The following is a 17,836-nucleotide window of genomic DNA, read 5'->3' on the forward strand; positions in this document are numbered from 1 at the left end:
GATTCCTAAGCAGCTTCTTAGCAACTTTCTAGCAACCAAATACACTATTATTAAAAATGTTGAGGTCAGTAAGATTTAGTAAGTAAGATTCAGTAAGATTCTAGTCAGAATATGAGTCTGAAACTGCTCCATTGGGCTGTGATTATGGGGCGTGTTTCAACCGAACCAGGAAAGACATCAATTGGATAACTGCACTGTGTTGCCAAGTCCACGTTTTTTTTTCCGCGGGTTGTTTTCTATGTCCGCGGGTTGAAGTGACTATTATGTGATGTATAGACCCATGAGTGCAAATTTTAGCAGGTAACCTTACCAAAATAACACACATTTTACCCCCCAAACGCTATTTTTCCCCCGGAGAACCCCCCGAGAAGCTATTGTTTAGGGCTAGTAGTTGGCGGGGTTTGTTGTAAAAACTTGGCAACCCTGTCTGCACGCATGCTGGTATCAGGCTGGAATACACGATCTTTGCCGTTTTTGTAAAAAAATAACATAATTTAATGATACACAGAGTACTTACCCAACATGATCATCATTTCTGAGAGAAATTGTGAAGGTGAATGCAGATACAAACAAGCTCTTCGTTTAGGATTCGAGTAAATATAATCCAAGCCCCTTTGATGACGTGCATGATTACGTTACTGTTGATCATCTGTCCGTCATCGTCTAAAGCCCGCCCTGATGATTTCATTGGTCCGAACAGTTTCTGTTCGGGGATAATTACTCCTCTATGGAGCAATGCCAGACCGAACTGCCCGACCTAAAACATTTTGTGGGCGGGGCTGAGTTCGGCTGGCATCCAGGCTAGTTTTTTTCAAAGTGTGTTTGAATTGTGTGTGTATGTATGTATGTATGTATGTATGTATGTAGGTATGTGTATATACATATAATATGTATCCCTTTTATGGTAAAGCGGAATTTCCTGCATCATTACTCCCATTCTTCAGTGTCACATGGCCCTTCAGAAATCAATCTAATATTTATATTATATATGTATTATATTATATAATTTTTATAAAAAATTTGTAAATAGTAGGCCTGCAATTTAATTTCATCTTAAATATATTTCATCATATACAGCGAAAGAGTAAGAAATTTTGTGTTCCAGCTTCAGCAGTGAGAATTCTCTATAAAAGGTGTTAATTGTGTTTGAACTGGTTTTGAGAATGGCACACTTGGCTTTGCTCAAGGATCTGCTCAATATACTTCTCGCTCTTCAGAGAGCAGTATATTCGAGAGAGGTGAAAGGTTATGCAGAAAACCCTTTTATGGAGATGGTTTAGGCATGTGTTATGCAAATTACTAACCTTGTGCATGTGGCCACTCATTTAGAATGCTCAAATTCACTGACATCAGAACAAGATTAAGAACAATTAATGTGTGTACATGTATGAACGTGTTCTGAGATTTTAGTATGCCAAGATAGTGTAGCAACATCTTGGCAACCGTCCACAACACCCTAACATCACGGTTAAGCTTAAATCACATTTTTAAAAGAAAAATGTTAATTTTTTTTCTGCAATTTATTTTCTCTTTCAGAAAGAAGTGCTGTGAAGGTTTTAAGTTTGTGCTGGGACAGTGTATTCCAGAAGGTAAGAACTCTTTCACCCCCCTTTCTCTCTACCCATACTAGACTCCTCTGGGTTGAATTTGTTCTGATATTTCTGGACGCGTTTTCCCTCGTCTCCTATTAGCGTTCTAAACAAAATCATTCCTTTTGGAAACAACTCAGCTGGTGCTTTTAATGTTGTTTTAACATTTCCAGCACACCTTAAAGAGCTTGGCAGAGTTTCCCAACCAGTAAGGAAATCTTGATTACATCGTGTATATTTTTATAGTGGGAACAGGTCTGTATATTAGCTTATGAATACAGTAATATACTTCTCGTTTTTTGGTTGAAGGGTTCAAACCACTAACAAGTTTTTACTCGTAACTGTCAAATAAAAGCATGCAATTAAATTGTCTGCGTTCTGCGGTTCGCCCTGCCACATTGAGAGGGTGAATAGTGGTATCTGGAACAGCCCTTTGAGACAGTCTACAGCTTGTTTTTAAAGTCTTTTTTCTTTTTTATGCTGTTTATGTTCTCTGGTGTCCTTACCTGCCCTCTCTCCGCTGATGAGAAACACATAATGTACCGGTTGAGAACGGACGCATGTTTCCCTGATTCACACGGTGCTCCATGCTGTGTCTGAGATGGTTTGGCTCTTCCAGCAGAAATCATGGAATAAGGAAAAGATGCGGGAATTCTTGGACTGGAACTTGCAGTACTGGCTTCCTAGACCAGTGTTTTGATTTTACTATTAAATTCAAATTCTGAAGGGAAAAAACATTTCTGGAGATCACAACAATATTGTTTTTTTTGTTTGTTTTAAAGCTAGGTTTGATTTTTGCTATTCTGTGCTCTCCTCTCTTGTTGTGTTTATGTTTGTTTGTGGATGTGTTTGTATATGCAGACTATGATGTGTGCACCGGCGCTCCATGTGAACAGCAGTGTACCGATCATTTTGGCCGAGTGGTGTGCACTTGTTACTCTGGGTATCGCTATGACCGGGAACGCCATAGAAACCGTGAGAAACCTTACTGCCTGGGTAAGAATTTATTTTTCTTTTTCTTTTTTTTTTGATACAAATGTACTTATTTGTGTATATTCAAATAAAGATATGACTGCAAATAAATTATTGTGGGAGAGTTTGGCATTAACTGAAATGTTTTAAAACAATTCACAGTTTTTATACTAAAAAAGCTGCACAGGTGTGAATGCATCAATCATAAACCAGAAAAGGTGACTGATACCAAAATAAAACTTTAATTTTCTTTGTATTATCTTTATTTTTATTTTTGTCTAATGTGCATTAATGACTCTAATGTACATTTACCTGTTTTCTTTTTTTATTTCTCATAAACATTTAATTTTTATTTAATTTTTATACAAACCTGATTCCAAAAAAGTTGGGGCACTATACAAATTGTGAATAAAAACAATGCAATGTTGTGGAAGTTTCAAATTTCATTATTTTATTAAGAATACGACATATGACATATCAAATGTTTAAACTGAGAAAATGTATTATTTTAAGGGAAAATAAGTTGATTTTAAATTTCATAGTATCAACATAATGTCCAAAAAAGTTGTGACAAGACCATGTTTACCACTGTGTAGCATCCCCTCTTCTTTTTATGACAGTCTGCAAATGTCTGGGGACTGAGGAGACAAGTTGCTCACGTTTAGGAGTAGGAATGTTGTTCCATTAAACAGCTGCAGCTCATACAGAACGCTGCTGCCAGGATTCTGAGCAGAACCAGAAAATATGACCATATCACACCAGTCCTCAGGTCTTTACACAGGCTTCCAGTTACATTTAGGATCGATTTTAAAGTACTATTACTTGTTTATAAATCTCTCAATGACCTAGGACCTCAATACATCGCTGATATACTGATTAAATACAAACCCAACAGATCACTCAGATCAGCAGGATCAAGTCAGTTAGAAATCCAAGTGTTCACTCAAAGCAAGGAGAGTCTGCTTTTAGCCATTATGCCAGCCGCAGTTGGAACCAGCTTCCTGAACAGATCAGATGTGCTCCAACAGTAGCCAGAGTCAAATCCAGACTCAAAACACATCTGTTTAGCGGTGCATCTACTGAATGAGTACTGTGCCACTGTCCGACTGATTGCACCTTATCTTATATATGCATCATCTTTTTATTCTTTTATAACTGATTTAGTTTACCTTTGTTCTTATCTTTGGTTCATCATTTTATTATTTTTACTTCTCTTTAGACTGTATATTTATCATTCTTATACATCTGTTGATTATTACTTTTGGTTAGGGCTGTGTGACTGGAAGAGATTGGAAAAGGAGAGCAGTGTACTTCGCTTCTTTCTGCTTGTGGTAGCAGAGAGTGTAAAGAAGCGGACTCAAGAAAGGGGTGGCCCTGCGGGGCATCGGTAACGTCCCCTACAAGAGCCCGTCTTGGACTGACTTGTAAGGTCCAGGATACATTGTGAACTTGCTCCATCTTTTCCATCACATATAGGAGTACCCAAATTTAGAATCAGGCAGATAGGAATCTATCTGGATTTTTATTTTTTTTTGTTTTATTCTCTTTACAACTGTTTCTATTTTTATTTTTACACATAGTATTCTTTTTCTTATGCATTTGTTATCCCTATTTTAATTCATTTCTATGTAAAGCACTTTGAATTGCCGTTGTGTATGAAATGTGCTATATAAATAAACTTGCCTTGCCTTGCCTTGCCATTCTTGTCTAATACAGGCTTCTAGCTGCTCGACTGTCTTAGGTCTTCTTTGTGGCATCTTCCTCTTTATGATGCACCAAATGTTTTCTATGGGTGAAAGATCTGGACTGCAGGCTGGCCATTTCAGTACTGGGATCCTTCTTCTACGCACCCATGATGTTGTAATTGATGCAGTATGTGGTCTGGCATTGTCATGTTGGAAAATGCAAGGTCTTCCCTGAAAGAGACGATGTCTGGATGGGAGCATATGTTGTTCAAGAACTTGGATATACCTTTCAGCATTAATGGTGCCTTTCCAGATGTGTAAGCTGCCCATGCCACACAAACTCATGCAACCCCATACCATCAGAGATGCCGCCTTCTGAACTGAGTGCTGATATCAACTTGGGATGTCCTTGTCCTCTTTAGTCCGCATGACATAGTGTCCCAGTTTTCCAAAAATAACTTAAAATTTTGCTCTTGTTGTTTTCTTATTTTTTCAGCTCCTCCACAATTGTTCCCAAGCTGGTCAACATCTTTTTTTTTCAACATCTTTGTCTCCTTTAGTCGCTGACAGCTGGGGGGCGGCAGTGAAATTAAAATTTTGATTCGTCTGACCACAGAACAGTTTTCCACTTTGCCACAGTCCGTTTCAAATAAGCCTTGACCCAGAGAAAACACCCTCACTTCTGGATCTTGTTTAGATACGTCAGTAAATATGTTAATTGTTTTGTAGTATATTTAGTTTGAAATTCATGTATATTAAATATATTTTAGTAAAGGTTTTTTTCACTAGGGAGGCTGCAGTCAAAATGTGTTTTTCAAAAGAAGACTTAGCTTGTTATTTGATTTGGATGTTTTGAAATTTTACTTATTTGATCAGGAATATTTAACAGTATGAAGATGTTAAAACACTCTTTAGGTTGATTTTAGTTCATGGGGCTTGATTTCTCAATGTTTCTTTAATATCAGCGTGAGTGTTTCTTAAAGGGTCTGACCTTCCAGACTGCTGAAGTGTTAAGTTGGTTTGATGGGAGTCAAATGTAGTTTCTCCGACTGATCTTACAGAAGCGCTCCATAGCACCAGAGGAGCGAATAGCACATCTCTTGCTCTTTGCCAACTTTCCGTCCCTCACACTTTTGCTCTCTGTTCTTGCATCAGACATTGATGAATGTGCCAACAATAACGAGACGGTGTGCTCACAGATCTGTGTGAACACCCCCGGCAGCTACCAGTGTGAGTGCGAGAGAGGTTTCTACCTAGAGGATGATGGGAAAACATGCACCAAGGGCGAGAGAGGTGAGTGTACACTTTGGATGTTATACTCACAGTTTGTTTGTCTTGCTAAGACCTTTATTCTTTTAGCTTCCTTGATCTCTCTTTTGGTCTTTGTCTGTCTTCTATTTTTCTGTACTTTGGAGTTTCTCAACAACAAAAAAAAAAGGGGGGGGGGCTATTTGTTGGATTCATTATTGGCCCCTCAAAAAACCCCTCATTTTAAACTTAATGAAAATGTTTAGCTGCCTAAATTAAAGGGTTAGTTCACCCAAAAATGAAAATTCTGTCATTAATTACTCACCCTCATGCCGTTCCAGACCCGTAAGACCTCTGTTCATCTTCTGATTACAAATTAAGATATTTGGTTGAAATCTGATGGCTCAGAAAGGCCTCCATTAGTCACAATGACATTTTCTCTCTCAAGACCCATAAAAGGTACTAAAGACGTTGTTACAAAGCCCATCTCACTACAGTGGTTCTACAATCATCGCCAAAGTCATGTGATTTCAGCAGTTTGGCGGTTTGACACGCGATCAGAATCCTGAATCGATACACTGATTCATAAAGCTCTGAAGCTTGCAGGAAGCGGTGTTTTGAAATCAGCTATCACTATATAAGCTGTTATTTAGGGTTTTTTTTGTGCACAAAAACTATACTTGTCCATTCATAAAATGATCATAGAGCCACTGTAGTTAGATGGACTTTGTAACAACGTCTTTAGTGCCTTTTATGAGTCTTGACAGAGGAAATGACATTGTGGCCAATGGAGGCCTTTCTGAGCCATCAGATTTCAACCAAAATATTGTCATTTGTGTTCCGATGATGAACAACAGTCTTATGGGTGTCAAACGGCATGGGGGTGAATAATTAATGACAGAATTTTCATTTTGGGGGGAACTAGTCCTTTAAAGGGTTACTTCAACAATTAGCATGGCTTTGTATCAGTAGAAACACTGGAGTATATTCGAATGATCATGCTCTCATCACAAGCTCATTCAGCTCATTCATCACGATGTAATCTGGCTCCTGCAGCGTTTATGCTGTGGCACTCAATCAGCGGCTAAATCACATTAAATTAAACAGACACGTTACGTTTTTAATTGTAGTGTCTGTTCTCTAACTGAACTGATTTTATGAAAATGATAGTGAGTGGCCTCACAGGGCAGCAAAGCATTCTGGGAATTGTTGTCTTTCATCCCCATGAGACAAAAATACATTTTCTGTCTTTTCTCAGTCTAGAAAGCACCAAATTCTAAAATAATTTCACGTTTTTACTACATTAATGACCCAGTTTAAATACAGATTCATATCCCCAGTGCTGAAGTAGCCCTTTAAGTACTTCACAACCGGTAGTTGTTCATTTGTAAAATATAATAGATCAACTTGGAAGTCATGAGTTTGTAATCTCCGTAGTGTTTGTATTGTCAGTAGTTTTATATTGAATAACTATGGTTAATTTGACTACAGAAATCACAGTGCTTTGTGGGATTGTAGTTCATTCCCATAGTTTTAAACAGTTTTTCTGGAAGACTTTTTGAGAGCCACTTTCATTGGAAGCTCATAGGTCTGTTTTGATTTGCCCAATGCATTGCCAACAAACAACAGAAATGGAGCACAAAAAGGCGAATCGCTGCTGTGTGAGAGCACGGAGAACCAGAGATATTCCTGTCTGGGCGTAACCATCCACACAGGTGTAGAGTGAGTGACGGAGGTCTATAAAAATGCTCCGATAGGTCATGGATGTGTCATCAAACCCTAAGGTCCGATTTTAGTGCAAATCCAAACAAAGATGTAAGCCAAGTGAAAAGGGTGAATGCTAAAAGTTATGATTCCTTTTGCATCTGAATGATTTCAATGTGATGGCAGACAAAAAAATATTTATAAAATGAAGGTTGAACAGCTGTCGTCACATGCACTATTTTAAAAATGTCTGTACTACCTTTCTTTCTTTGAAAGTGGTAATAGCTGTCTATGGAGGGACCGAGAGCTTTCTGATTTCATCAAAAATATATTTATTTGTGTTCCGAAGATAAACAAAGGTCTTACGGGTTTGGAAAAACTTGAGTGTTAGTAAAACAGAATTAAAATGTTTCGGTGAACTAACCAAAAGTAAGTTCAGTTTTGATTAATTTCTGTTGTAAAAAGAGTCAAGAACATCCTCATATCAAGGTTTGGTAGGTTTGGCTCTCAATCACCTCACTATTTACAAAAAAAAAAAAAAAAAAATCCATTCTGCAGCCTCTTCTGGTTTGACATATTTATAAGACATTGCTTCCTGCCTCCCTGCAGGAAGTCCACTGACCCTTCGCAGTTAATGACTTGGGACACCAGCTAGCGGTTAGCATTAGCATCAATCACTTCCTCTTCTCCTCTGTCCATCTATCTTTTTGGCTTTCTTGTGGAGCGTATTAGTCTTTCAGAGTTTCCTGTGTGCTGTTTCCTCTCTTTTGGGTCAGTTTGAGTGCAAAACGAGATGACCTTTTGAGGCATTCAGGGATGCAACAACTCTTTTTTGCAGATGTACAAAAAAGGAATTCTGAGAATTCGAGAACACCAAGATTACAGTGTGTGGATCACATGAGGTTATCAGCGATGAGTCAAACTAAGCTGTTGGAGATTGTGATTTAACTCAGTGGACTTTTGGCAGGAATGGAATGAGCTAGTACATTTCTGGTGATGCCTGTACGCGCTACATGGGAGATTCCCCTTGTGAAAAGGAAGCGTGATTATTAAATGTGCACTTGTAGTGTACTTCATACCTTTCAAGTACTGTATATTTTAAAAAATGTAAGTATATTTTTTAATGTACAGTGGGGAAAAAAAGTATTTAGTCAGTCACCATTTGTGCACCTTCTCCCACTTAGAAAGATGAGAGAGGCCTGTCATTTTCATCATAGGTACACTTTGACTATGAGAGACAGAATGAGAGATTTTATTTTTATTTTTTTAAAGAATTGATTTGCAAATTATTGAGGAAATTAAGTATTTGGTCACCTACAAAATAGCAAGATTTCTGCTCTCACAGACCTGTAGACCTCTTTAAGAGGATCCTCTATGGAAGTAAAACTGTGCCACTGGATTTTGAATTCTAATTTTTAGCACTGAATTTTTTTACATCGAATTTTTAACACTGAATTTTATTTTGCATCTAAATCAGACTTTGAATTTTAAAAGCCATCGAATTTCTAGCTCTGTTTTTTTTTTTGCCAATGACATTTTTTCAATGTTTTAAAAAATTCAGTTTAAAAAGAAATTCAACGTCTCAAAAAATTCAGTGTAAAAAAATTCAACGTCTCAAAAGATTCAGTGTAAAAAAATTCAACGTCTCAAAAGATTCAGTGTAAAATAATTCAACGTCTCAAAAAATTCAGTGTAAAAATATTCAGAGTCAACATCCGGGTAACCAAGGAGAAGCAATCGATCCCTGTATCAAATCATCCAACATCCAGCCAATCATTTACGCTCCATTGGTCATGATTAAACTCACTGAAGCGCCATCGTGTGTGTTCTGAGCCATGCTGCTGAGCTCTGGAGCTCACCTGAAGTGAACTTCCCCGCCAGTGCCGTTTCTAGGCATAGTCAAACTAGGCGGTCGCCTAGGGCGCCAACAGCTGGGGGGCGTCAATGAGTCCCCGCCCCAACAAGATTTTTTAGTTATTTCATATTTATTTTATTATTAATATTTCGTACTTTTGCTATTTCAAGGCATTATGATTAGTTGCGATTATTGGAGTGAAGTCGCCATGGTGATAGTGGAGCTGCTGTAATGAAATGAGATCATGTAGAGGGCGGCAGGGAACGTCGTCATCCGTGGCGTTGTAACGCTTGTGTCCGAGTGAAAAATGCGGATAGCATACTTAATGTAACTGGAGTGGATGCAAACACGGAGGCGATTAACATCAAACAGATCGCACTTTATTCCCCGCTGAACTCTCATCACAAACTCCCTTTCCGTCCACAGCATTACTTAATAAAACAAAATAACTGTTAGCAACAGAAAACTGTTCGCAACAGAAAACAGAAAATAATCCCCACACATGGGAGCTCAAGACTCAGTGCGCACATACACAAAATGCAGACTTCGTTTGCAGGGAGCGCGCGCAACTCTTAAAGGGGCCACACTATATTTCTACTCGTTACAGCGTGCTTTAGTTTCATCATCATGAAAAGGTCATCAGTATCGTAAAAAGAAAGCGAAATATACAGGTATAGCCTACTTATTGGTTACTTGTTCTCTACTAAGCTGGTCCCTCTATCATAACGTTGAGCAAAACATTACACTGAATATTAGTACTGGACGGACCACACGCCATGCTCATTTCAGGTGCAGAACATTATAGCAGTTAATTTGAATAATTTTTTTTTTTTTACATCAGAGATAGCTGTTTAGTGTAAATTGATCAAGTAGGCTAATACTGTCATAACCATGGGCGTCACTAGGCCCTTTTTTATGAACTTATGCATCAGCCCCCCCTAAAAAAATATGCGATTAACCTTTAAAACATGAAACTGGCGCAAGGCTTCGGCTACTGCTTCGTCCCGTGTTTTAGTCTTTGTGTCACTGTGTTCTTCAATCCGCAGCGGCGCCGAGTGACATGGTTTTCAAGCTATTGTTATCTAATTTTTTGGCCTTCAGAACATCTTAAAATACACATATGTAGATCATAGAAATCAAATTTTTCTCGGGGGAGCATGCCCCCGAACCCCCCAACATCTGTGATCTCAGAGATAATAAACCTAGCTACATTATTCGATTAATGTATGTACAATATGCCCATGAAATAAGGAAGTCATATTTACTTAATAAGTTGTAGTTTAAAAAAAAATGAGGGGGGGGGGGGGTGCAACATATGAATCTCGCCTAGGGTGCCAGAAAGGCTAGAAACGGCCCTGTTCCCCGCCTTCCTGTTTCAGCGTCACATGACCAATGGAGCGTAAATGATTGGCTGGATGTTGGATGATTTGATACAGGGATCGATTGCTTCTCCTTGGTTACCCGGATGTTGACTCTGAATATTTTTACACTGAATTTTTTGAGACGTTGAATTATTTTACACTGAATCTTTTGAGACATAATTTTTTTTTACACTGAATATTTTGAGACGTTGAATTTTTTTACACTGAATCTTTTTAGACATTGAATTTTTTTACACTGAATTTTTTGAGACGTTGAATTTCTTTTTACACTGAATTTTTTTAAAACATTGAAAAAATGTCATAGGCAAAGAAAAACAGTGCTAGAAATTCAATGGCTTTTAAAATTCAAAGTCTGATTTAGATGCAAAATAAAATTCAGTGTTAAAAATTCGATGTAAAAAAATTCAGTGCTAAAAATTAGAATTCAAAATCCAGTGGCACAGTTTTACTTCCATAATCCTCTGTCCTCCACATGTTACCTGTATTAATGGCACCTGTTTGAACTCATTATCATTGTAAAAGACACAACCCCAAACAGTCAGACTCCAAACTCCACTATAGCCAAGACCAAAGAACTGCCAAAGGATCTGCAATAGGTAAGCAGCTTGGTGTGAATAAACTGTGGGAGCAATTATTAGAAAATAAAAGACATACAAGACCACTGATAATCTCCCTCGATCTGGGGCTCCACATAAGATCTCACCCCGTGGGGTCACAATGATCACAAGAACAGCGAGCAAAAAAAACACACGGGGGGACCTAGTGAATGACCTGCAGAGAGCTGGGACCAAGGCAACAAAGGCTACCATCAGTGACACACTACGCTGCCAGGGACTCAAATCCTGCAGTGCCAGACGTGTCCCCCTCCTTACACCAGTACATGTCTGGGCCTGTCTGAAGTTTGCTAGAGAGCATTTGGATGATCAAGAAGAGGATTGGGAGAATGTCATATGGTCAGATGAATTGAAAATAGGACCTTTTGTTAAAAACTCAACTTGTTGTGTTTGGAGGAGAAAGAATGCAGAGTTGCACCATACCTACTGTGAAGCATGGGCGTGGAACCATCATGCTTTGGGGTGGATTTTCTGCAAAGGGACCAGGATGACTGATCCATGTAAAGGAAAGAATGAATGGGGCCATGTATTGTGAGACTTTGAGTAAAAACCTCCCTCCATCAGCAAGGGCATTGAAGATGAAACGTGGCTGGGTCTTTCAGCATGACAATGATCCCAACTTTTTTATTTCATGCAATATGTGTATTGATAATCAACAGTTTTTCAACTAGTATGGCATAATGAATGGAATCTTTTCACTGAACTTGTGAACAACAACCTTCCTTAAATTTCTCATACATGTTGCCTCTTTACAGCGCCACTGTTTGAGAAGTCAGACAACGTCATGAAGGAGGGAACGTGCTCGGCCACATGTGAAGACTTCCATCAGATGAAGATGACTGTCCTCCAACTCAAACAGAAGGTACACTATTCCAGTTTCACCTGCAGGGCTTATTCATTAAAACAAGCAGCAGCTTTCTTTTTATATGCATATCCTCATCCTTAGACTAACGAGAACCTACCTGCCAATATTTCACAAGCAAGTCAGAGTCAGGTTATACAGATCTTCAGGGATGTGTTGGCGATTTTATAGGTGAAATAAAAAGTGCTAAAACATGGCCCAAATGGCTGAGCGATTTGGTAGTGTGACTTATGTCTGTCCTTGCTGCAGGCTCGTAAATCACGTTGAACGCAGCGATGCGGTTTAGACGGGCTAAGGGCGCAGAGTCAGTGTTCTGCAGTCAAAGCGAGACCGTCAACAAATCCACTCAGCACCCTCATGGTCACGGCTTGATATATAGCTCTTGTGCGTGTGGTCCAACAGACTATAAGGGAAAAGATTGAGAGAATAAAATAATGTGGTGAACTGGTAAGAGTAAGGCAAGAGGTATGGTTCTACGAGAAGGTGATGTAAATTATATAACATGTTACAAAAAAAAATTGAGCGTTTTTTTCTGACCATTAACTTCTCCATTACCTTCTTTAATAAATTATTACTTTTATTCAGCAATTAAAAGATTCGTTAAAACATTAAAAGATTCTTACACTACCATTCAAAAGTTTGTGGTCAATACTGAACAGTATCATTATTATATATTTTAAATGAAATTCCAAATGTGGAATTCCACAATGTTCCTATTTAGGCAGCAACCTGCAATATTTACTAGGTTTTGAATCAGAATTGTAACTTTTTTCCTCAAAATGGACTGTTCTTCACGGCACATTATTGTGCTAATCTCTCGCGGCATAATAAGTGGTTGATATTGGCACTCAGAATTGAAATATGTGCAGTCCGAGGCACCTAACAAAAATCAAAACCAGAAACAATGACAAATGAGATTTAAATTGCTTGCAAAGGGCTGGACACAGAAACTTGTGCAGATTTATGCGCTAGGCCTAGGGCTGTATCTACTGTGTGTGGCGAGACCTCAAAGGTGTGTGTGTGTGTGTGTGTGTGTGTGTGTGTGTGTGTGTGTGTGTGTGTGTGTGTGTGTGTGTGTGTGTGAGAGAGAGAGAGAGAGAGTTTACTGATGTCCAGAGCTCAGAGGTTAGCAGGTAATGGATACTTCCAGTTCACCCAGAGAGCCTCCAGTTCTTTGAAGTGAAATACTCTGCAAATAACGCTTATAAAAGACAGCCACTGATCTCAGTCCATGCACCAACCTGAATAATTCAGGGATTTCCTGTTTTTGCAAATGGCATGTACACAGATGTTACAGTTTATAGATCAGATTACATGCTCAGGTTACTTTGGTTTAAATTATAATTCTCTTAGCCACCTTGTAATATCATACATCATATTTTAGACATTGCCTCCTGTCAGACGATGCACAGTAACTGTCAAAAGCTTGGATGTTAAAAAAGAAAAAAAGAAAAAAAGAAAAAAAAAAAAAATATATATATATATATATATATATATATATATATATATATATATATATATATATATATATATAATTTCATACAAAATATAACAAAAACAGCAATATTGCACAATATTATTACAAATTTAAAATGTTCTTTTGAAATGTTTCTTGAGCAGCAAATCTGCATATTAGAACAATTTCTGAAGGATCATGTGACACTGAAGACTGGAGTAGTGATGCTGAAAATTCAACTTTGCATCACAGGAATAAATTCAATTTTTAAATGTATTAAAATAGAAGTTATTTTTTAATTGTAATAATAATTCACAATATTACTATTTTACTGTACTTTTGAATCACATAAATGCATCCTTAGCAAGCACAAGAGACTACTTTCAAAAAGATAAATAACATTGTAATGTTTTCACATTTTTGACAGGTACTGTAATTGCTATCAGTTGACCAACATCCTTAAACATTTGCTTGAAGGAATAGATTGATCAAATTTGCTCACCGCTCATATTGTTAAATAAACGTAATGTAATTCATTTCTTTTCAACTATGCCCCTCATTCCAGAATCCATTATCACCTGAAGAAAATTTTATGGACTGTGATAGATTGACATTTTTTGTTTGGATCAGCATGAGATAAATAATATTTATTTTTAGTTATAGGTATCTTTTCTTTAAAACAAACTGCAAGTCTTGCCTTTTTTAGATCTGTTGAGCTTCTTTTCTAGTCCTGAAATACAGAAAACAGCAGGACCTTGGATGATCTGTGCTTTGTTTAATTCTCCTTTGTTCAGATTGCCTTGTTGCCAAGAAACTCAGAGGTCAATAAGCAGATGACCAATGAAAAGATGATGATGACTCACTCGTTTTTACCTGGACCTTCAGGGCCAGCTGGGCCTGCAGGTGAGCTTTGTTAACCCCTTGAATGTCAACGACCCACTAGGGAGATGCTCGCTGTTGTTGTTTTTTTTATCACATTACATATTTTAGTAATCATCATAAATTAGGTCTCATTCGAAAGCTTAAACACCACTTCTTTCAAAACCGCTTTGAAATTGGACATTGCGCTGAAAACGGTACTTTAATCCCTTTCGGAGGGAATCAGGGACATCCCCCTAGTGGGCGGTGTCATGTTTTATATTACATTTATTTGATCAGTTTTATAATCAACTTTTTCTAATCTTGACGAAAAGCATATCATTGGAAATGTCTGAAATTCAAGGTTCCATATTTGGCGACTGCTTTGTGATAGAACTGATATTATGACAGAAATGTATTACTTTGTTAACAGGAGAATACATAAAACAAAATTCTATGGAATGTGTGTGTCACCCGGTGTCTATTTTTAGTATAGCACCTAAACAAAATCTCCTAACAACTTACATTTTTTTGATATCAACTTCAAATTTAAAACACAACTTGGCTTAGCGGTTTTAGAGTAAAACTTATTTTATAAAATATATATTTTGTATAAAGTACAACAACAAAAAAATGTTAATGCTTTACAGTAAATTTAAACAATAATAACTTTTTTACTCTTTAATTTTTAATAAATTAAATTAAATAAATTTTTAATTGTTTTTTTTTTTTAATAATCATCTTTAAAAGAGACCAACCAGGTATGTATTTCAAGGCATTTAGGAATTACAACCATTTCAGTTTGGAAATTGCCTTTTTGTGTCTATGCTCAAAATGGGGGGTGACAGTTATGTGGTGTTCATTTTCTCCATCTTTCTTTTTCTAATGCCTTTCTTCTTTAAACCTGTCACTTTCATGTTTCTCTCAGGGAGCCCAGGACTCAAAGGCTCCCCTGGCCCCCCAGGAGAGATGGGACCACCAGGTATGCCTGGTCCCAGAGGCGACATGGGGCCCATTGGGCCCTCACCGGACCTGTCTCATATTAAACAGGGACGACGTGGCCCCATGGTACGTATCAATCCTCATAAATAACCTGCTTATGTTCACACTGTATTTATAAAGTGATGTGCAGCTGAAACCAGCAAAATTGTGCACAGGGGATAAGGAGGATGTAAATGGCGATGAGGAGAAAGAGCGCAAAGGGTTTCTCGTACAGTTTTTCCTTAAGTTTTGCTTGTATAGAGCAGTGGAGTGACTCCCATCAGCACAGAATTGTGACGTTGATCTAGAGAAGGGGTATGGGAACGTTGATCCTGGAGAGCCACTGCCCTGCAGAGTTTAGCTCCAACCCGGAAAAAAACACTGACCTGTTTGTAACTTAAGCAATCCTAAAGACCTTGATTCATTTGTTCAGGCGTGTTTGATTAGGGTTAGATCTAAACTTTGCAGGGCAGTGGCTCTCCAGGATCAACATTCCCTTACCCCTGATCTAGAGGGATGTAAAAGTCACATTCATTCCAAAAGGACTGTTCAGACTGAGTTCACACTGCAAAACATCCAGTGGTGTAGTCTAGATTTTTGTAGTGAGTATACTGTGATTCTTTTCCCTCCCCCCATAAAGCATGGGAGCTTTACTGTAGGCTATCTTGAAGATTGTTGTCTTCTGAGTTTCGGAGTTTTTACACTGGCAGTTTAGTTCAGAACAGGGCACAGTTCTTATGAAAAATTGGTAATGTGAAAGCTGTCATGCAGACCTGGGAGCACACCAGAACCACACCATACCTGGAGGAGGAATATAGCGCGGCCCCTTTAAGAGATGCGCGTCCCCCAATGAATTGCCTGTATTTTGTGTGTGTGTGCAGAACTGCGCCGCGATTCACACGAACAGTGTGAGAAAGACGGACTTGGAACGCTTTTGTTTAGAAAAGTAAACTGCGTATTCGTTTTGGCCGATTGCAATGTATTTAGTTCAATAAAACCTGTAATGTAAGCGGTAATGGTGTTAATGATTTACCTCAGATATGAGCGAGTGAGCTTCAGTGCATCGCGCTCAGACTGCAGAGGTGCTCGTGTAAAAATCAGAATGCAGCGAATAATTGATCAAAAAGTTGCGGTGATTGGTCAAAATTGCGAGTCACACTGGATTTTCTGTAACGTCCGTGTCATCTGCTACAGCTGAAGTGTCAAGCGAAGTTGCTGTGGCTTTAGGGGCAGGCTTCCGAAAACACTCAGAGTCAAAAACGTTAGTGATTCGCAATCGCAACCACAGTCTGTTGGCAACACAGACGTGGTGAATTTATGAATGAAAGTTCTGTCACAAAACGATATTGTTACGTATCCTCACGCTTTTTTTAGTGGGTATACGGAAATCCTTGTCCTTTCCTAGTGGGTATACGGCGTATACCTGCGTATCACGTAGACTACACCACTGAAAACACCAGACTGATTATCTGATTGGCCTAAGTAGACGGTGGGTGGAGTCTACCTATTTGTGGATTTGTGTGAGTCTAGATGCTAGAAATGTTTAAAAATCCACACGCTGTGCTGAGATTTTACAAATGTGCAAGAAGAGATCCACCAATGCAGAGGAAGTCATCAACAAATCCACAGGAAGCGATTCACAAATGAACACAAGGCAGAGTTGTGTTTGTGACATAAAAATATATGTGTGGATTTTTTTTGTTATTCACAAATGTCATTGTTTTTCTTTGTGAATCGAATTAATTTTTGTGAAACTCTTGCATTTTTTTGTGAATCTCTTTTCATTTATTTTGTGGATAATCTATTTGTTTAGAATAACGCAACCAATCTACCCCCATATTTATATGGTTTAGGATAACATGGAACTCAAATCAGAATCGAAAATATCAGATACCATGTGGTTTGTGCTGTTCACAGCGTTATGAAAATAAACAATTTGAGTCGCATATGAGTGAAAATTTGGCTGCTTTTGCCTACAGCGACTGAACGCAGCCCTAGAAAGCTCACTTACTGTTTTATCAGCTGTAATCAGTATCCTAATGTGTCTGATTTGAAGACAAATGTGTGCTAGTTCATTTTGCTGCATCTATATTAATCATAATAATTAGTCTAGTCTAGGCTTGCACTACTCCATTTAATCTTGATACTTCTTAATGATGTCTGTTTTGCTTGGGACACAGGGCAGTGGTGTTGTTTTCCTTTACTGTTGAAGATAACTCACTTCGGCTCAGCATCTATTTTGTGACATTCAGGTGGCCTGTGGTTTACATTCAAACATAAGTCTAGTTGGGTGTCCACATTTATTATGACTAGCTTAAGGATGTACTAAAGCAGGTTGAAGTATTTTAATCAGGGGTAATCGATCCTTTTCCTTGAAATATACTTTACTACTGAGGTTTAGTTCTAGCTCTCCTATAATACACAGCCTTGCCATTGTTAAAGGGTTAATTCCTTGATTTATCATTAAGCTTTGTATTTAAAGGTGCACTATGTAGTATTTTTGCAGTAAAATATCCAAAAACCACTTGGCCTGTGTTATATATTTTGTTCAGTTGAGTACTTACAATATCCCAAATGTTTCCAACTATTTGTAAATTGTAAGAAAATTGCTATTTTAACTAAGGACCGGG

General features: G+C 38.1%; 1 protein-coding gene across 1 annotated transcript in view; it reads left to right on the forward strand.

Moving 5' to 3' along the window:
• The window catches only part of ccbe1 (collagen and calcium binding EGF domains 1), a 78,200-nt gene that overhangs the window by 44,748 nt on the left and 15,616 nt on the right, over positions 1-17,836 (forward strand). Inside the window, exons 3-8 of the mRNA XM_067424253.1 lie at positions 1,537-1,589; positions 2,451-2,585; positions 5,402-5,539; positions 11,805-11,911; positions 14,162-14,270; positions 15,154-15,293. Of these exons, the coding sequence (XP_067280354.1) occupies positions 1,537-1,589; positions 2,451-2,585; positions 5,402-5,539; positions 11,805-11,911; positions 14,162-14,270; positions 15,154-15,293 (682 nt within the window). The remainder of the gene's footprint in view (positions 1-1,536; positions 1,590-2,450; positions 2,586-5,401; positions 5,540-11,804; positions 11,912-14,161; positions 14,271-15,153; positions 15,294-17,836) is intronic.

The sequence above is a fragment of the Pseudorasbora parva genome, chromosome 18 (genome assembly GCF_024679245.1).
Source record: "Pseudorasbora parva isolate DD20220531a chromosome 18, ASM2467924v1, whole genome shotgun sequence".
Classification (NCBI taxonomy): Eukaryota; Metazoa; Chordata; class Actinopteri; order Cypriniformes; family Gobionidae; genus Pseudorasbora; species Pseudorasbora parva.